This window comes from Camelus ferus, chromosome 15 (assembly GCF_009834535.1).
Source record: "Camelus ferus isolate YT-003-E chromosome 15, BCGSAC_Cfer_1.0, whole genome shotgun sequence".
NCBI lineage: Eukaryota > Metazoa > Chordata > Mammalia > Artiodactyla > Camelidae > Camelus > Camelus ferus.
In genome coordinates this window covers 5,699,417-5,720,329 of record NC_045710.1, presented here as the reverse complement: position 1 = coordinate 5,720,329, position 20,913 = coordinate 5,699,417, and the positions used below count along the sequence as shown (strand labels likewise).

Genomic DNA, 20,913 nt, shown 5'->3' with positions numbered 1-20,913 from the left:
AGTTTCTCTCCCCTACACTAAGAGGATGGTGTAAGAACTTAGAGCAGAAATGTGATAACATACAAAGGACTATTTATTGACACCTCCTGTGTACCTACTGGCCTCTGTGCTGACCACTGCAAGAAACACACAGGAAATATACTAGCAGCTGCCATGCTTACCATGTGTCCAGAACCACATCTGCCACTTCTTCATGCTATCTCAGTCAGTTGTCACTAACAAGCCTGTGCAGCATTAATGTTCTCATCCTACACATGAGGAGACTGAGGCTCAGAAAGATAAGCAACTTTCCCGGTGTCCCAGGCTTGTTGAGTGGCACCACTAGCTTCTACCCCAGGCTTCCTAGGTTCTAACACATATTTGCTCTCGATCCTAAACTACTCTGCCTCCCAGAATTGGTCACTGACTTCAAGGGCTTGTCATCTAATTGGGGGGAAAGAGCAACAGACATAAAACTATTAGAGAACAATAAAGAGCAATATTTAAAGAGTGAACAGTGTCTGCCTATTAGAGACTCTCAGTTTTGGCTGAAGAGACAAGTCAAAACTGATTCAACCTCAAAACTCACAATTCAGAGGGGAAGTAGGGTAGGCAGAATAATGTCCCCATGCCAGCAAAGATGTCCACATCCTCATCCCTGGAAGCTGTGAGGATATTATGCTATCTTGAATTTCCAAGTGTTATTCAAGTTGTTAATCAGCTCAACTTGCGATGGGAAGATTCTCCTGGACCATCTGTGTGGGCCCAGTGTAACCACGAGGTCCTTAAACGTGGAAGAGGGAGGCAGAAGAGCCAGGGTCTGCTATGGACTGAATCGTGTGCCCACCCCACCCCCTCTGGCCAAATTCATCTGCTGAAGCCTTAACCCCCAATATGATGGTATTTGGGGGTGGACCTTTGGGAGAAAATTATGTTTAAATGTGGTCAAGAAGGTAGGGCCCTCAAGATGGGATTAGTGTCCTTATAAGAAGAGACCTCAGACAGCCTACTGGCTCTAGCAGACTTACACTCTCTCGCTTTCTCTCCACCGTGTGAGGACCCAGCGAGAAGACGGCTGTCTGCAAGCCAGGGAAGGAGCCTTCACCAGAACAAGACCATGTGGGCACCCTGATCTCAGACTGCCAGCCTCCAGAACTGTGAGAGACACACATCCGTGGTTTAAGTCACCCAGTCTGAGGTATTTTGTTACGGTAGCCAGTGTAGACTATGACGGTGTCAGAGTGAAGTCGTGTAAGAAAGACTCCAGCAGCCACTGCTGGCTGTGAAGATGGAAGGAGGCCACAAGCCAAGGAAGGTGGGCAGCCTCTAGAAGCTGGAAATGGCAGGGAAACCTCTTTGCCTCCAGGAAGGAAGTCAGTCAACATCTTGATTTCAGCCCAGTGAGACTAGTTTGGACTTTTGACCTCCTGAGCTGCAAAAAAATCTCACGTCATTTTAAAGCACTCTGTTTGTGGTCATTTATCACTGCAGTACGTCAAACTAATACCAGAGTCAAAGGAAACTAACGCTGTGTCAAATCTCGGCCTGATGGAGGTGGGTGGGCAGGTCTTCAACAGGTGCCTGGGGCAGGAAAGCGTGTGTACAGACCAGCAGCAGGGCTGGATGGGAGACAGCCTGCAAACCACAGATATAGTCATGATGCGCTCAGGAAGCAGTGAGCCGCCAGTCAGCCTGGAGCAGAGAGAGACTGGGGAGAACTGGCGATCAGTTAGAGGTCAGATGGGGCCAACCCATGACCAAGCAGGAAACGAGGCAGAAAGTCCCGCTGGCACATAAATTAAGGAACATGAGATGGGAAAACATGTAAAGCAGTGTCAGGCATAAATGCTAAACTATTTTCACTGTTCCTTTAATGATACCTAAAACGGGGGTTCTTCTATGCACGCAGGTGCCTAAGGATGTTAAACGCTTTAATGATCAAACCACGATGGGGAACTTCTCCGGGACTAACTTCCTTCAGAGCCAGAATGACTATACAGCTCTCACACTCCTAGCCAACCGTGGTCGCCAGCAGCTTAATCTCTTGTTGAATATGCCTGGCTTATTCCTAACATCTAGTTCTAAAAAAATTTAATCTATCCTTAGACTCCTCTCCTAAATATATTCAAAAGAATGTGCTACTAAAAGCAGTTCCAGAGAAGAGATCCAAATGCCATGGAAGACGACAGCAGCTCACAGGACAAGGTGCAGCGTTTCCTCAGGTGACTTTTCTGAAGTAGACCACACTTGTTCTGAAATAAAGACTCCAGGATCAGTGTTCTGGTTTATTTAAAAAAAAAAAATCTGACTCACAGCCCTATAATAACTCAAACTTATATATAATATAAAGATGAATAAAGACAACAAAAATACAGGCCCCTGCAAGCCAGGCTGACGGTCGGCCTGCTGGGTGTGTGGTGCCTCAGAAAGGACCCAGGCCAGTGCACAAGATGCTGTGCTCAAAATCCAGAGCAAACTTCTCAACTTCCTCAAGCCTGGGTTGCCTCCGATCAAGTGGCAAAATGCCATTTGAAACAGAAGAGCACGTGCAGCGGGAAGAAGGCACTGGAACGTGGCTCTAGGGGGCGGACGGCACGTTACAGCAGGAAGGGTGCAGAGAGCTGGGAGGGACTCCACCCAGGGTCTCGGTCCGGTGATGCCAGGAGCGGGACCGCAGCTGGTGCTCCGCAGTGTTAACCAACCTGAGGCTCATGTTGGGGGCGCTTAAGGGGGCAAGTGGCAGTTTCATAGGCAAGTAAATTTTCAAAGGGTTAAGACCAATTTCCCCTCACAACGCACTTTAGCATATGAAACTCTCTGGCTAGTCCTGCAGGAGAAGAGACCTGTTTACCTCGGCTTTACCCCAATTTCCCTAAAATTAGTAGAGCCCAGAGAGGCCTGTCTCCTCTCTCCCAGGCTCTTGAACTTCGTGAGGATGACAACGTGGACAAGAAGAAACACTGCGGAGAAGCAGCAGAGAATGTAACATCACTGGGTTGTGTTTTAGAAGACGACTCTGGGCAGGTGAGGAAATGAGGCTCAGGGCACAGGGTCAGCAGCACAGGTCAGCAAGGCAGAGGAGACGCACGTGGCGGTGAATTTGTAAGGCGGCTTCCGGACACCAAAGTGTTTACACCTTCTCCTTCCTAATGCTGGTTGGAAGCTACCCTGCTGGGCGCTGGGCCAGCCTCTGGAGCCTCACCAGTCCTTCCTCAAGGCTGGCAGCAGTCATGGAGCCCACATTTGCCCATTACTTCATTTTTTATTTCTGACCAGAACAACTTCTCAACATAGGACTTTAAGATCACTTCTGAACCTGACCAAAATATGAAAGATCCCTTTTACACAAGCCTTGAATTATAAACTCGGAAAGCTCAATGAGCACAACAACAGAATATATCACTTACGATACTTTCTGAAATCTGCTGTTGGTCCACAAAACTGAGCATCCATCTCTTGGTGATACCTCGACACGTGGTGGCCCTGCAGCACAGTGGCCACTGACTACAGCCCTGGCCCAGCCGCAGGCCAAGCGCCAGGAGCACCCTGAGAACACGTTCAACCCTCTGACCTCAGGTTCCTCTTTGTAAAACAAGAACGATTTGTTGTAAAGATGCACATAGAGTACAGAAAGCCCAGGTACGCAGGAAGTGTTCAAAAACAGAAGACCATCATTACTGTCCCTCAGTGCCGGCAACTTTATCCAGGAAAGGAGCTTTTCCCGGCGGCGCCGTCTTTCTGGATACTGAAACATCTGTCTCAGCAAATCTCAGTGCTGTGTTAAGAGGGGGAGTCTTACACTCTTTTTTTTTTGAAATTTACTTTTAAATAAATAAACTAATTAAAATCTCCCTACGTGTGTTCACTTCCAGTTTGGTGTTAATCACTGAATAGTAACTCCACTTCCTTCTTTCATAAAATCTGTGGCTGTCAGGCAGTCGATCAATATTTATGTATTGGCAAGCTAAGCCTGGTGGTGGGTTTTGTTTCTGTTTTATGGTTTCTCTTTAAAAAACTGTAGTGGACTTTGAAGAATATCTGGATGGTAGTTTCTTAACCCTGGCATTAGTGACATTTGGGGCCAGGTAACTCTGCTGGGGGCTGTCCTGTACATCATAGGACCTTCAGCACCACCATGGCCTCTAACACACACACACACACACAGACACACACACGCACACACACAGGCTTTAGTTGTAACTAACCAAACTGCAGAGGGTAGGGGGCAAATCACCCTAGCTGAGAACCACGGATCTGCGTTCTAACCTAAATGGATTACTTTAGAGACAAGGAAACCAGGGCTAAAAGGTGCTAAGTGACTTTCTCCAGGGCACAACAGCTAGCACCACAAACCCCAGGTCCAAAAAGCTTTCAAACTTAGTCGGGAACCAGCTCAAGTCAAGAACAACTTAAGTCCCATCTCTTCTTTGCTTTCTGGAACTTATTTCACAAACATTTGACACTTATCATAAACAAATTAATACCTGTCTAATCATTTTAATATCAATATAATGACAATTTATAAAATACACAAAATAAAGGGAGGAAAAATATCTGTATAAAGTCACAACTCATTTAAAACAATCCTTTTTAGCATATTTCCCCCTGATACTTTTCCCTGCAGATGTGCTTTTCTACTCCTCTGGGTAAATTGTTACTTTCCTCTTTATCCCTGATGATAAGACAGCAGGACATGTATCAAGATATGTACACATATCCACCCATACATAAATACACACACACACACACACACACACACACACACAACTTGTCTTCCTTAGAATTCAGTGGACTCTCTCAATGAGACCTGAAATCTTTCTTTAGTTACAGGAATTTTTCAGCATCATTTGAGGGGAAAAAAAATTTCCTCTTTCCACTCTCCTTTCCCTCTTCTGGAACTCCTTCTAGGTGGACGCTAACATTGACCCTCCTGAATCTGTTCTCAGTGGCTCCTAATTTTTATTTCACACTGTCCATCCCTTTCACTCCTTGTGTTCAGGCAACACGGGGCCTCATTCCTTCTTCCTATGTGTGTAGCCTACCATTTAGCAAATTTCAGTTTTTATTTTAACAATAGCTCCCCACCGCCGCCCCTCAAGCCTTTTACTGGTGCTTTTTCACTAGTGCCTTGCCCACTTCAGTAATTTAATAACCTCCCTTGCCCCTTGAAGGATCCAAATCATGTGTTCTTACTTTAAAGTTCCGTTCTGGTTGCCTTATTAATTGTTTTGTCAAGTATGAGTTCTTCACTTCCTTGATTTGAGGGCTCTTCAAATGTTAGGCTATTCTTAATACTCTCTTTGAATGCAAAAGGCATTCTGACATGATTAATAGCACAAACCAAGTGACAGAGGCAGAAATGAATCCGATGTCCTTCTGAGCCAGTTTGACAAAGCTGGGTCCTGCAGGGAGGCCATCGGGGAAACTCAGCGGCTCTTCAGAGAACAAGAAGTAAAACGTGGGACAGTGGGGGTGGGAGAGGAAACCACAGGCCTGAATCAGTCAGTCACAAAATAAAACACACTTCCGAAAATTAAACGCCCCAACTCACCTCTCTAATAGGCATGCCCAGAAAAATGAGTCTGGTTGATTATTCATTAATGGTAATCAGTATTATGGCACCAGGACTGCAGATACAAAATTTTCCACAAAGAAACCCCTAGGAAAGAAAGCACACTCACCCAGCCCAGAGATGTTTATTGCTTTCACGGATTTCTTCATTTTGTAAAGAACCATCCGGTCCACGTCCAAAGCCTAAAATACAGAGAACGTATTAATTAAAACGTGTTTGAGCTTAGATCTCAGCTACAGAGGGCAGTCCGGTGAAGGCCCCTCAGGGGCTGCCTCTGTGGATAAATGCTCAGGCGGTGGGAATGAAGACAGGGCAGGTAGTCACCGCCTCATCCACCCGAAGGACCCAAGCTGCCTCCGCCCACACTGCCCGCGGGACATTAGCCTTCTGCAGAGAAGGAGGTCGACCTGGACCAACTCCCCTTCCACCAACACCCCCTCCCTGTGAATCAGCAAGGCCCGGGGACGTGCCAGCGCGCCAGGGCCTGCCCCCGAATGGTCAAACAGACACACTTGGGTATTAAATCATCACCTTACAGGCCAACTACCACACAGTAGGAGTATACAGCACTTATACACCCAGCGCATAATAAGTGGTCAAACATTTGTTCGATGACTAACCAAACCTGGAGATTTAATCACAGCTCTGCTTCCACAGAAGATGAGGGGCAAACTTTCCTTTTGACCCCAGTGAAACACCACAGAAGAGCAACGGGTGTCACTTTTAGTTGCTGTGACGTGAGGGACGAGCACTGGTAAACAGGGACAGTGACACCAATCACAGGGTATTTGCAAATGAAACGAAGACCTGCAGGGAAGCCCCCAGCCCAATATCTGATACACAGGAGTTACTCAATAAAGTACTTACTACTCATTGTGAGTTTGAGCATAAAATAGTGCAATGACCTGTCATGTTAAACAGAGCACACCATCTCAGAGAAAGATTCTGGACTTCTGGGCGTCCTAAATCACCTTCTGAATCCACTTTCAATACCAGCTTGGTAAGTCCTAGTTCCAATGCAACAATGACTGCTCTTATCTTGTTAAATGCTAAAAACGGATATGACTGATGCTGACAGTTTTGAACAGAAAAATGATCACAAAGGCACCAGATATTTGACAAAGTGGTTAAAATACAAAGAGCTGTTATTAATAAAAAAGCACCATTACCCTCCTAATGCTCTCCTCTGAGGGCAAGCATTTGTTCAGCTCTGTAGCCCCAGTACCAGCAGAGAGCCTGGCAGAGAACAGGACTGAAAACACAGCTCAGGAAACGACCATGGGACTAGGAAGACCAACGAGGGCCCAAATGCAGGAAAGTGTCCCTGCTGAGCCCAGAGACAATGGGCAGCTACTGACGGCTTCTTACTCTTAGCAGGAGGGAGGAGAAGGGCACACAGGCCCCAGTGAGAACAACGGATCTGGGCAGGCAGGAAGTGGATACGGGGAAAGGCTACTCAAACATGAGGGACCCAGTGGGGACACACAGTGGGGAGCCACCTGGGGCTCGAGGCAGGGCAGCAAACATGCCGGAAACGTCAGTGAGTGCCCATCAGGACCTACTCTGCCACTCTTACCCGGGTCTCAACTCTCCAGGCGCTGGTACCACCATCGATGATGGACCAATCTTCTGTCCACAAGGGTTCGGCTCAATTGTGCTGGGGAAATGGGAACCAGGGGTAGTCAGTATTTCAGCGTGGAAGAGATCGCAGAGAAAATATGCTTTATCACACGGCTGAACTCTGACAAATTCCCTCCCGCGTTATACTGTGGGACACACCCTGCCCTGACCATTTACTGCACAAAGTCTTGTAAAAATATGCCACTATATGGAAATTCTACCCTTGTCATTAAAGGGACAAGCTGTTTCCTGAACTCACCAGGGAGTGGCTACGCAGTAACTGGCTTTCCTACAGTCTATTAAGAAGAGCTTGGAAGCAAAGTTGAAGCAAGTGGTAGAGGTAATTTTTAATTAAAATGACAAGAGAAAAAAGCAATTATTTCCCCAATCAAAAACACACCCTTCGTTATAGTGCGTACTCACAGATAATTAAGATTAAACTTGGTCAGAAGAAGTTAAAAAGATTAAGACTGAGTGCTGGAAAAAAGTCTCTGTCAATTACACATAAAAACAGCACTGGAATGTTAGAACAACAAAAACATAACAAAAGCTGAGAGTCTCAAGGAACCAACAGTTTCTACCAGTTAGGCTGAGACTTGCAACCAGATCAGGAGCTCACCCATACCCCGCCCACTCCACACTCTACCCAAGCTTCAGAGAAGGGAAAAAAGCTGCAATTATAACCAGAGTTCATTTGGAAAAACTATAAACAGGCCAAAATCTAATAGACAATACAGCCCAAAGTAGGAACTAAGCCGCAGCCAAGTCTGGCCAAACCTCATTAACTCTGAGGAGCGAGACTACAGCTGACCTTTCATTTACAAAGAAAATTTCAGAGAGTGAATTTATCATAGGGATGTGTCTTGGATACTTCAGAGGAAAATAAACAACTGTTTTCAACCACTTTCAAAGTGTCTCTCTGGATCCCCTACACTGTTTTATTAATAGCCACAGTTCTTATTTATCTCCTCCGAGTCCCCGCTGCCCGGGCGTGGCTATGCTCGGGGACGCGTGCAGCGTGGGAAAGGACAGCTCCGGGGTGGGGAGCGGGGTGCTCACACTTCTTCTTCTCAGACCCGTGCTGTCCAGGACAGCAGCCGCTGGCCACAGAGGAATGTCTAGAGTAAAATTTAAATGTAATAAAATTTAAAAGTCGGCTCCTCATGTCTTGCTACCTTTCAGAGTGCTGGCCCCATCCCACGCGCTGCTTCCAGGCGTGCTGACTTTAGGCTTCTCCTCTGTACCTGCAGGCCCCTCTGGGGGCCATCCCTGAGGGTTGTCCCATAAGACACTGGCAGCATCTGGGAGTCCTTGCCCTCCTCCTTCCGTGGGCTTGGCACAAACGTCACTGTGTGACACATCTGTCTTCCTTGGGAGGGCTGACTTAGTCTTTGTTCCAAGGGCCCTACAGGGACCGCCATCCTGGTGCGGAAGCACCTATGTCCTGATGCTGGAATGTGGAACCAAACCCACAGTCTGTCTGAGATAAGCCTGGAGCATCCAGGGTCCACAAGCCACATCCCGCCCTCAGCCTGCTTTTACGCGGCCGTGAGCTAAGGATCTGTACAGATGAAACTTCCCAGTCCACATAATCACGAGGAATTCTGACTCTGATCCAGCTAAGAGAAGCGTCATATCCCCAGAAGAACCCCACCCCCCATCAGCAGACCTGCATCACCAAACATCACGCTCCACTGTTACTGTCCTTAGTTTGATTTTCATTAATAGAATTTTTTGTGGAAATTTATTTCCTCTTATTTTATAAGTATATACATAGCAACCTCAATTGTGTCTCTAGGCCCAGAAAGCCTAAAATATTTACTATCTGGACCTTTGCACACAGTGTACTGACCCCTGACCTGCAGATCCACACAGATGTTTCCCCAGCACCGTCAGCGAGCCCCTGCTCCTCCTGCCCTGACCTGAAGGCATTCGCTGGAGCCAGCAGCACAAGGCCAGCTTGGTCCCCAGCTCCCTACGGTCACAATTTGAGCCAGCAGGGGTGGGAAGGGGCTGGCTTACTCTTGGAACCCAGAGATGCTGCCCTGGAGGGGATGAGAGGACAGTGACCCATAAGCCTCCCTGATTCAGACCACATTCCAGGCCTGTCCCGTCTCATCGCCCCCCATTCCTTTCATGAAAGGCCAACTGGAGAAGAAGGAATGGTATATTTGAAGGACAGTGGACCAAATAACAAAACAAAAGAATGCCCAGACCCGTGTCCCAAGGACAGCTTTGCCAAGAGTCATACAGACGTTTAGACAGTGGTTTTGCCTCATCGCGCATTTGACTTAACCTTGAAATAACAGAGAACGTTAATGACAGTGTCCAGTATTTCCAGAAGCCTTTGGAAAGCAGGGAAATGCACCATGGCCTGCAGGCTCAGTGGAAAGCGAGAGCAATAACAGATCTACCTCCTCCGGGGAGTAAAGCAGAGGCCTGGAGAAGAGCAGGTGTCGTGGAGAATTAAGATCAGATACCCAGGCTAAATAACAGCGGTGTGAAACGCGAGCGTGAGGACAAACAAGAAGGACACACTCTGCATCACCTAATAAAATCCACGTTACTCACAGCATGCACCTGTCTGCACCGGAAGAGACGCACCAGGATGTTTACGACACGCTTCAGAACAGCTGAAAACCGGACAAACCCAAATTCCTGTCGGTGGTGAAATGGACGAACTGTCGTGTATTCACATAACAGAATGTCACACAGCAATGGAAACGAACAAACTTTACCTACTCAGGACACAAATGAAATTTCACAAAAATGTTCATTTAAATGAGCAAAAGTGAGTATGCAATGTAATGCCACAAAAATTCAAAAAATAGGCAGAATTAGATCATGTTTAAGGATTTAATTATGTTTATGTTTACAGATATAAATATTGCAAAGAAAAAATGAGAAAGACCCCCAAATGCCCAACCTAAAGAGTAACCACGAAAACTACGGTGCACTCACTCAGAGTGCAGACAGTTGTCGCTATGACTGAAGCCGACTGGATCCCACTACGTGGAAACTTTAAGTGGAAAAAGAACACAGGCTATGCACAAATGCCCACATCAAGAAAAGAGAACCCTGAGGCTTGTAAAGTGGAAGACCCAAGTACCCACGGGCACTTCTCAGACCCCTCCCTGGGGACGTCAGCCCCCAACACAGGCCTTACTAGATCACTATTTTAGAGAAACGGAAACAGATGATGTGAACTCCAGCTTTATAAAAATGCTTTTACATCCTGATTTTACTGGGGGAAGGGAGGGAAGCTTCTGGGAGATCCGGGGGAGTCGAAAAGGGAAAGGCGAAATTTGGCAAAACAGCTACAACCCACCAGAAGCAAAGAAAGGCACTCCCAGTCTTCCCAGCCCCAGTGCCCTGTTCCCGGGGAGACCACAGGGGCAGGAGGGCCCGGCCTGGGTCCCTCTGACACATCCCATGGCGCGTTACTTGAGCTCTGCTCCCTGGACTGAAAAAAGCTCAGACACGAGGCAGGAAACGGTTACCTCAGGAGAATAATCACAGACAAAATGGGCATTATACCAGAAGATGCTAACTCACCGCTGCAGGAAGCGGGAGGGAGGGGTGAGGGCGCCGCAGCGGACCAGGCACCCACAGGCCAGGCGATGCAGAAGCTGGAGAAGAGGCTGGGAAGGCGACCTCCACTCGGGGAGCGAGGTCAGCCTTCCACATGTGTCCCAGTCCCACAAGACAATGTAATCACAAGACAGGCTGATTTCCCCAGGAAACAGGGATCAAGCCACATGAACTTCACTTCAGTAACATAAACAGCGGAGCAGGGACTTGAGATGGCTGTTTTCTTCCCGAGCTCCCCACGCGGACGAGGAAAACCAAGGGAGACTTCTCTGCCGGGGGCTCTAGGTCTGCTGGAGACATCACGACCCTGAGCCACTCGGGGGGCTCTGTCCGCTCCCCTAACCCCTCGCAGCATACTGGCTCCACCACTCCAAACAGGCCCTCGGCGGAGGCCTTTCTGCTGGCAACTGGCTGCCACATTTGTGTTCTGTGTGTTCTTTCAAAAAGTACCTCTTGTAACTGTGACCTGAGACTTTAAGCAGTACCTGCGTTGAAAATGGGAGAACCCATCATTCCACTCAAGTCCCCTAATTCCCTCCTAACACCCACATCTCTAGCTCCGCGACGTCACCTACAGGAAGATGCCAGAAAGGAAAGAGCCCAACAGAACGCGGTCTCAGCTCTGGGCCCTCAGCGCTGTCCTTTTGGAGAACAGTGCGGAAATTGAAAACCACTCGTTTCAGAACCAGGCAGACATGGTTCCAGGCCAGGATCCACTAACCAGCAGCACAGGTTCAGAAAAATTACTTCACCTCCCTGACTTCGGTTTCTTCACCTGGAAACCGGGAGCAGTAATGCCTGCTTCACAGACAAGGTCATCGGTGTGGACAGGACCTGGAGCGCTCACTGCAGGCCCCCAGTACCCCACAGCCGTTACGATGGTGCCTCTGGTCCTCAGAGGGGCTCCGGCTACCCTGCATCCTCCCACCAGGGACGGCGGCTGGTCAGAAAGCCCACCACCCCCGTACTGTCCCAATCAACGGGATACATACGTGTTTTCAGATCTGACAATGGCCATGATAATGAGGGGGGAAAAGTCTAAGAAAAAACATCTTTGTAGCTCACGTCAGCCTTTCACTTCTACTGCCACAGATTTTTCCCCATCAACATTTAAATTCTTCAAAACTTTTCCTGGTATGTCTCTGACTCACTAAACGGATGACAGAGCAAAGACCGGGGGGTGTCCTGGGCCAACTCAGCAGAGGGGTCACTCGTCCCCTGACTTTACCACTCAGAAGAGGAGTGTGGAGCCCCAGGTCGGAGCTGCGAGGGGAGTGGAGGGCAGCCTGGCTCCCAGGGGCAGGAGGGGAGCTCAGCGGGCTTCTGCGGCCGCCTCCTCCAAAGTTCAGGACATCATCTCCCTTACACCCTGGTCCCTGTGCTTCCTCTAAGCCGGTCCAGGGGCGCGGGCACCCCCGCCCAGACCACCTGTATAAGTAGCCCGGTGTTTCAGACCCTTCCCCAGGGCTGGGGGAGGCATGGACGAAGGTGGTGGGTGGGGTCGCCACCATCTGCATCTGTCCAGGTGACACAACCTACTCTTGGGCTTTCCAAGGGGAAGATCAGACAGACGACCGCCGTCCTGCCGTGTCTGGATCTTCCATTTCCCGGTTCCTGTTTTCCATCCCACAGACTCGGCGCCCTGCTCTGCGATGGAGTGGGAAGTAGGGAGGAGGGAAGCTGAGACAGGGGAAGGGAGACAAGAGGAAGCAGGACCCAGCAGGCTTGCGGAGACTGCCGCCCACAGCACCTCCCTTGAGATGCAGCAGAGGGAGTTTCATGAGAAAAGGACAGTGAAATAAGGCCAATGCACTAACTGGGTCCCTTGTGCCCCTCCTGCTTCACCGCAAGGTGCCTGTCCTCCATCCACGCTCCCTAGCCCTCAAGGCTGCATCTCTGGGAACTAACCTCTAATTTTTCTGCAGTCCAAGTAGTGCAGTGACAGGGAAGGGGAAAGATAAACTGGGGGGGGGGCAGAGGTGCACAGGAACCATCCAGGCATTTTCCTCCCCTAGACCACACACCTGCACCCCACTTTGTCCCTGTGACCCCAGCTTATCGTGAGAGCGCCACTGGAGGAGAAAGACTATGACTTAGGACACAGACCTGGGCTTTCATTCCCACATCTCCACACACGAACGACTGGATCTGGGCCTCAGCTTCCACATCCCTAGAATGGGGCAATAGCATCTACTTGCTAAGGCAACGGAAGTTACACCACGTGGGTGAGCACTGCCCTGGCCTCTGGAAAGCATCCAGCAGCTTGGCAGGAAGAGCGGGTTGCAGGGCCGGACGAGGGAGCAGGTGAGGCTGGATGTGGGGCAAGGCTGGGGAGGGCAGGGCAGGTCCCCTGTCACCGAGGGGCAGCGGAAGATGGCAGGATGTACAGCCAAAGGCCAGATCAGCTCTAGGCTGGCCGGGGCAGCTCCCGAGGGTCATGAAAGGCTGTTTATTTTCAGCATCTGGGGATGTGAGCATTTCTCCCCAAGGAAGGGCTTCAGACCATTCGTTTTACTTTCTTTGTTCTCCATCCAAAGAAAAGAAATGCAAAACCCCAGCTAACAGAACAAGAGGGAGAGCAGGGGACCAGATCCCGCAATCCAGGGAGAGGCCCCCTCCTGCCTGCACCCTGGGGGCTGCCAGGCAGACCCCGGGGACCATCCTCATCTGTCCCTCCAGCAGGACACGACGCCCGCTGCACACTGCAGTCCCCCGGGAACCCCAAATGCAGAGTCCTAGAAACAGATGCTGCACTTAATGGTGCTGCTTGCTTAGCCTGAAGGGTGAAGAGGAGAGAGAGACACAAAGACGAAGATGTATGACATGAGTAAAGATATTCTACATTTCTCAGACCAGAACGCTACTTGCTTTGAAGCCACTGTGCAGCAGTATTTACTATCCCTCAAAAAAGCAAAAATACAAATTATTTACTATTCCTCAAGAAACCCGAGGAAGTTGCAAGAGGGCACAGACAAGAAGGCAGCTCCTCCAGGTGCTGCTGGTTCAAGCCACACAGCCCAGGCTTCTAGGAAGGTTTACACTTATTACAGTGACCCGAACAACGGATCGTGCAAATGAAGGGGTGAGCATGGTGGCAGGGAGAGGGCACCATCCGGCTCTGTCACCTACTCATATGGTGGCCCTGCTTCTCCTCCGAAGTTCCAGATGTAAAATTCTATGAAACCACTGTCTTGAAGACAGTTTGCATGTCAGCCAGCTTTCCTAAAGAGGGATGACAACTGTACTCAAATACATGTGATGCAGATTAATTTTCTAGGAATTCTGCCTGAGAGTCTCAATAGAATCAATTAATGTACTAGCTATTAATACTGCGAATAATCAACCCTATTCCACATGTAAAAACAAGTATTTGGTAATGGCAAAAAGTGACTTTTAACTAAAAATTCCACATTTCCCTGGCTTGGACTTCTCAAAATAGACAGGAAGAAATGTAAATTGTATGTCAGTACAACTTAATGGAAGGTCAAGATGCAAACACGAAAACATCAGCAGTCGTACTGGGGGTACCAGCAGTGACAGGTCTCTCACATCTGCATAGCACTTTGAACACAATGTGCTTTTACACATATTACAGCTGGTGGGCCTCAAACTCAGGTAATGTTACTGTAACAAAGCAGAGGCGAAGGCTCAGAAAGGTGAGGTTATTTTTCCAAGGCCACAGAGGTAATGATAAAACCAAAATGCCACCTTTGTAATTTTCTTTCAGTTAAAAAAAAAATACTTTTTTAAAATTCTTTTTTATGGCCGAGTAGTATTCCATTGTATAAACACACCAAGATTTCTTTATCCAGTCACTTGTTGATGGACATTTAGGTTGTTTCCATGTTTTGGCTACTGTGAATAGTGCTGCTATGAACACTGGGGTGCATGTATCATACAATAATGCCATTTTTAGCAACATGGATCGACCTGGAGATTGTCATTTTAAGTGAAGTAAATCATAAAGAGAAAGAAAAATACCATGTGATATCACTCATATGTGGAAATCTAAAAAAAAAGAAAAAAGAAGACACTAATGAACTCATCTATAAAACAGAAGCAGACTCACAGACATAGTAAACAATCTTATGGTTACTGGGGAGAAATGGGGTTGGGAGGGATAAATTCGTGAGTTCAACATTCACAAACATTAACTGCTATATGTAAAAATAGAGAAAAAACAAATTTCTTTTGTATAGCACAGGGAACTATATTCAACATTTTGTAATAACCTTTAATGAAAAAGAATATGAAAACAAATATATATTTTATACATATATAACTGGTACATTATGCTGTACATTAGAGATTGACATATTGTGACTATACTTCAATTAAAAAAATAAAATAAATAAAAATAAACAAGTTTATTCTGTATAGCATAGGGAATAATATTCAGTATCTTGTAGTAACCTACAATGAAAAATATGAAAACGAATATATGTATGTATATGTATGACTGAAACATTATACTGTACACCAGAAACTGACACAACTTTGTAAACTGACTATACTTCAATTTAAAAAAAAACTTTCACATTATCTTAGCCTGTTGTTCTTTCTGACATAATGTGCTGTTTCCTTAGTCTCTTCAAGGTAAACGACTATTTATTCCAGGGAATAAAGCCAGGCCTATCAGCTCCTTCAGGTCGGGACCCCCTGATTTCTTGTCTCCGAATCTCCACCGCCAGCACAGTGCCTGGCACCTGCAAATGCTCCATGAACAAGGAATGAACGAAGCCACACCCATCTTCTCTAGTTTACACCCAACAACATGGTGGCAGGTCATCCAGGAAAGAATTCTCGCGGAAGGCAACCACAGTCACATCCTGAAGAAAGCAGCAAGTCATTAGAAGGCGGAGGAGCCCCCAGCAGGGAGATCGCAGTCACACAAGCAGGGCCTGGCAGGACAAATGGCTAAGGGACAGTCACCAAGTGCCCCATTCATTTGGTCAGTGGCTTTTGAAACATAATTCCTCTGTATAAAGTGGATTTAAAAGACATCTTACTGGAATACAAATTGTTCAAATATGTAACATCACATAAAAAGAATCAGCAAAACCCATGAGGCTGTGTTCATTCACTTGAAATGGGCCCCGTGGCTGCCAGCAGCCCGTACGTGCACGTCGGTACTCTTTCAGTCACAGCAAGACGGAGAAGACTCCGATTTGCACGTATAAATAGAAACAGATGGTCAAAGACATTACTTTTGAAAACAGCCCAAGATACTCTTTATTTAAACTAATTCAAAGCTTTGAAATAGAAAGAAGTTTGTTTCAAGTCTCTACCACGGACAGCATCTCGTATCTCCCTGCAGTCCTTAGCTCAAATACATTATACAGCAAGCACCTAAATCGTGCAGTAACGCTAAGGGCCATGTGAACAGCACATGGCGTCATGTGTGGAACACTGATTTCTTCTACAACCGACTGCAAAATGACGTTTAACCGAAGGAGGGACACGCACAGACACATGCTAACATCAGCCTTTCCACATCTTGGTGACCATGCTGCTGTGCTCATTTTTTGTCTTGATCACCCCAAAGCCATGCTTAACACATAGTTGGCACTCAATAAATATTGATTAAATGAATTGTGCTGCCAAGATAACAAGATAACCTGCTTTCAGGGGGCCCTAGAATGGCTCTTTTCCTCCTGCCGTCTCTGCAAAGCTGTCTGATCTGTCAACGTGCCATTGATTAAGAAGGCAGTAGACCTGCCATGGTCGTTCTACAGATCCTGGTCCACACACACCCCTTCATCAAAACAGGACGTTAGAAACGACCTCACCGCAGAGCTCCATCCCTGGAGCAACGCCAGCTTCCTAAGAAGTACCCCTCAACACTCAACATGCTCCTCACCAACCGGCACACAAGTAAGTGAAACTGCAGCCCCTCGGTGCACTCTTCCCAGGAGTCCAGAGTGTTCCAGGTGTATCACCTCACTGCCAGGAGATGCAAAATTAAAGTGTAAATCTTGGCTTTTCAAAACTTTTAGACAATTGTTGTAAATATTAAATATAAAACCAGTAGAGACTATGCAGAAACCCTGCAGAACTTTAGGGCTCCCCACATCAGTTCTGCCCCTAATTCCCTTCATAATCTTGGGAAAGTCTCACCATCTCTGTAAAACTGGGAGGGGTGAATCCCATTATTTCTAAAGGCACCAGGTGGAACTACCCATGACCATGAACATATAAACCAGAGCGCCTCTGCTTTAACCTCCAGTGTTCACTGACATCAAATTAACTTAATATTCTCGTAACAAGATGATGTGAGGCCACCTCTTCAGAACTCCACAGGATGTCTGTCCCTGCAATTCAACAAGGCTGGTGTCCCAGTGTTCCCTTCCCCTCCTCCCACGGGTACTGAGTCCCAGCACTCTCCAGCTGGGATGGAGAAAGACGAAAAATCAGGTGAGGTATCGCATTTCTAGTCAAGTACAACACGCAGGTTACCTTCAGTCATGAAACATACGAATGGACGCTGGGGATGAGTGGTTCTTCTGCGAACCTCTCCATCTCTCCACATCCTGCGTGCCCAGACCCCTGCAGCAACCGACCCAGCCCGAGCTTCAGCGCCACTGGGAGGACAGGGTCCCCAGGGCCTGTGACCCCAGGAGCACAGAAGGTGGAAGTCGGTCTCCACCTCGCCCAGTTCTCAGGACCTCAGAGACCTGGTGAGAAACCACAGGGCCCATGCCCGTTCACAGAAGAAAGCCCTGTAAAGGGACGGCGAGGGCTCCCCACGATCTGACCCCTTCCTCCTTCTGTCTCTAACTTCACTATCCCTTTACCAACCCTCCACACTCCGCTCCTAGCAGACAACTGTTCCCGGAAGAAGCTGCAGGTTCTCATGTTCGTGTGTTCTGGCTGCTCCTTTGCGTGGAGGGCCTTCCCCCCCAGAGCCCTCAGCATCCACCCAGATGCCACCTTCCTCTGTGAGGCCTTCCCATCCCCTCTGTGCTCCCAAAGTCCCCCGATCCTACCTCTTTGAGAAAACCCGCTTTACTCTGCCTTGTTTTATCGTTCATTGGTGGAAACTATCTTCTCCGCTAGATACCAGGTTCCTTGAGGGTAAGGCCTGCGTCTCTATTTCTATTTCTGACCCTATGATGCTGGGCTCAGTGCTTGGCTCGCAGGTGATCCGTGACAGCTGCATCTAAGTTCATCTCTATGGCCCCTCTCACCTCCAGCAGCTACTGTTTGAGTCAATGAGCCAGATTAACAGGAAGAGACGTAATGTCTCAGCGGTCGAGAGATGGTCCCTCCATCCTGGCTCTGATTTATGATTCCTGAGCGCCACAGCCCCCTTCCCGTTCCTCTCTTAGGCACTTACTGCTTTCAGCTGCGTCTGATGGCTACTGGTGGACTCAGTTTAAACGAAAACCCACCGCACTGTGTTCTCCTGGAGGGGCCAGGCAACATGCCCCACATCCCTTTATACCTGCTGTGGAATGGGAAACCACATGACGCATTTCAAGGCTCGTTAGCTGATTAAAGGCCCAGGCCTCAATCGCTGAACGGGGCCCCGGGTCTGACGTCCCCAGATCGCACGTGGCACCAGGCGTCGCCAGAGCTCCAGGGTCCTAGAGGCGACGGTGCAATGAGCTGGCTTTGTACTTCTTGTTCTTCCCCAGTGCCAGCACAAAGTCTGTGGTCACACAGCACCAGCTGAATTATGAGCAACAATTACCACGTGTGCAGCATACCTTACAGACTACAGAACGCTCCTCTACAAACCTTAAATGCCCACTTTGTGACAGGCAGCACACTCAATGCTGAGAATGAACACGGAGTTTCTGCCCCAAGGAGGTCATGTGTACCATTGCAGCTTCCTAACAACCCTAGGAGGCAGTTAGGGTAGGTATTACTTCCCTCATCTTGCAGATGGTGAGACTGAGGCTCAAGAGATTAAGTAAACTTTCCAAGTAAGACAAATGTACGGATGGGAAACAATGTAAACTCGGATGAGACCCCAACTCCTGGTCTCCCTTCACCACGTGCAGCTTGACCTGCCTGCGCGCTTTTCAGAGACCCTGAGCAGAACCAGACCAACAAAAACCCAGAAGGCTGGCAGAGTTGGTTCCAGGGCCACCCTCTCTGACCGGGGTCCTTGGGCATCCCCTGCAGGCCCCCAAGGAGGCCCCACCCCCCTCTGAAGGAGCAGCCCAGCCAACTCGGCTCAGCCAACATGGGGAGGCCGGCGGCAGGGCTCCCGCCTGAGCGCCAGGACACAAGCCTGCATCCCACACGCTCCGGGACGCTCCGCCCCAGCCTCACGAGGCCTCCCGCCTCCTGTGCTCCACAGCTCCACCTGTGCTGCTCCATCCTGTGAAGGCCCCACACACGGTCCCTGTGACACCTGTCACTTCCCTCCCTGGAATTATCCACCCCCTCTCAGCAAGGTACTTCCCAAGGACACTCCTGGCAGGCTCCTAGGGGAGTGTTTGTGGCAGACACTTACGGCATCCCCTCAAATCACTCCCCATCTGAGTCCAAGGCAAGTCCAAATATGTGGTTCAGTTTATAAGTATGAAACCCTTCAGACACCACAATCATCACAGAAATGAAAACTGCTATTTGAGGGAAGCTGTGCCACCCACTTTGGAGACACGTGGGCAGACGGGGCAGACAGACAGCAGGGGAAGGGACAGGGTTAAGCCACAGACCCTGGTGTACAGACCGAGGTCATGCTAAGTTCACACCACATTTAAGGTCCTCTCAGGATGGAATTTTGAGACCAAAGCCTCACAGCTGAAGAACAAGGCATTAGGCTCCATCAGCTGTAAAGAGGGAAGAAACCTGGGTTACGCAGACACCCAAGGGCTAGCCTGGCTCCACCACTAACTGGCTATGTGGCCTTGGCCAAGTGACAACCTCTGGCCCATCACAGAACTCACAGCTGCTGTCCACAGGAATGCTAAAGTGAAGTTTCTTCCAGACCTAAATTCTAGGCGTTTTAAGACTCTACGCACATGGGGTGGGGAGATTACGAAAGTCAAAGGACAGCATCATTTAATGCAAACCCCGTCCTCTGGATTTGGGGATGGAGAGAATTCTCGGTGACAGATGAATGCAAGGGCCAGCCTCAGTCAACAACAATACTGAGCCCCGGACAGAGTGGACAACAGCAGCAGTGACCACTCTGGTAAAAATCTGGAGATACTAAAATCCATGATCAGAACAGGGCCCTGGGCCACAAAGAACTTATAATCTAACCAAAACATACAATCTACATGTCAAATGGTCTGAGGAAACTGACCAGGTAACTGACTGGTAGATAGGAGGGGATGTTACTGCCGGAAACAGAGTAAACTCCCACACCCACCAAGGGCCCGAATCTGATGCCTCCGGCCAGTGTCTCACTGATTCTCCTGGTGACCCTCTGAGCTAGGCGGCATTTTCCTGGTTTCATAGGTTAAGAAACTAAGGCTCAAACAGCTAACTCTCACTGGGTCACCGAGCAAGTAGGTGGCAGAAATCAACAAGATCCACACCCTGGACCGTGACCTCACAGCCTATGGTCTAACACCTTCCTCATATTTGAAAAATTAAATTGACTATCTGGGGGGAAAAATGGTACCAAAATACCAAAGGTTTTTTTTTTTTTTAACTGTCCTGTTTTCTTAAATAAGAGACCAGAGTACGATTTTGCCTTAATATTCAGGATTACTGGGAGCACCAAAGACTGCCTCGCTTGTACCACTCTGGATGGTCAGCCCGGGAGGCAGGACCCTGGCCACCAGGCTACACGGCCCTACTCTGCTGGGCTCGATTCTCTCTGCCTCCGGCTGCTCCTCCTCCCTATCAGCCACCTTCCCTTTCACCCACCATCCAGCCTGGACTCCAGGGCAGCAGAACCAGGGCTCCTTCTGTTGACTTCCGGTTCCTGGACGTGCTCCAGACGGCAAAGGTAGCTAAGTGCCTGACCTCTAGATAAGTGGAGCGTAATTATGCTGAAGAGCTGAGGGCACATCATAAAAGGTTGTAAGAGTGGGTGTGTGGAGGGGAGCGGGGAATGGAGCCACACAGTGACAGTTTCCTGAATCAGCCAAGTTTAGCACCAGATTTTAAACCTAAGAGACACGATGTGTACGGTAAGGAGGAGAGAGATCATGTAAAGACAGGAACTGCTAGAATGGGCAAAAAAT

General features: G+C 48.5%; 1 protein-coding gene across 4 annotated transcripts in view; it reads right to left on the bottom strand.

The window, feature by feature from the left end:
- ASAP2 (ArfGAP with SH3 domain, ankyrin repeat and PH domain 2) overlaps positions 1–20,913 on the bottom strand; it is a 147,755-nt gene that overhangs the window by 93,772 nt on the left and 33,070 nt on the right. For 2 of the 4 annotated variants that reach the window (XM_032496987.1, XM_032496989.1), the window contains exons 1-2: positions 10,727–10,873; positions 5,661–5,733 (exon numbers count right to left, since the gene is read on the bottom strand). In XM_032496987.1, the coding sequence (XP_032352878.1) occupies positions 5,661–5,733; positions 10,727–10,858 (205 nt within the window). In that variant the 5' untranslated portion in view covers positions 10,859–10,873. Of the gene's footprint in view, positions 1–5,660; positions 5,734–10,726; positions 10,874–20,913 lie in introns of those variants that run through there. The other 2 variants (XM_032496988.1, XM_032496990.1) reach the window with 1 other exon arrangement.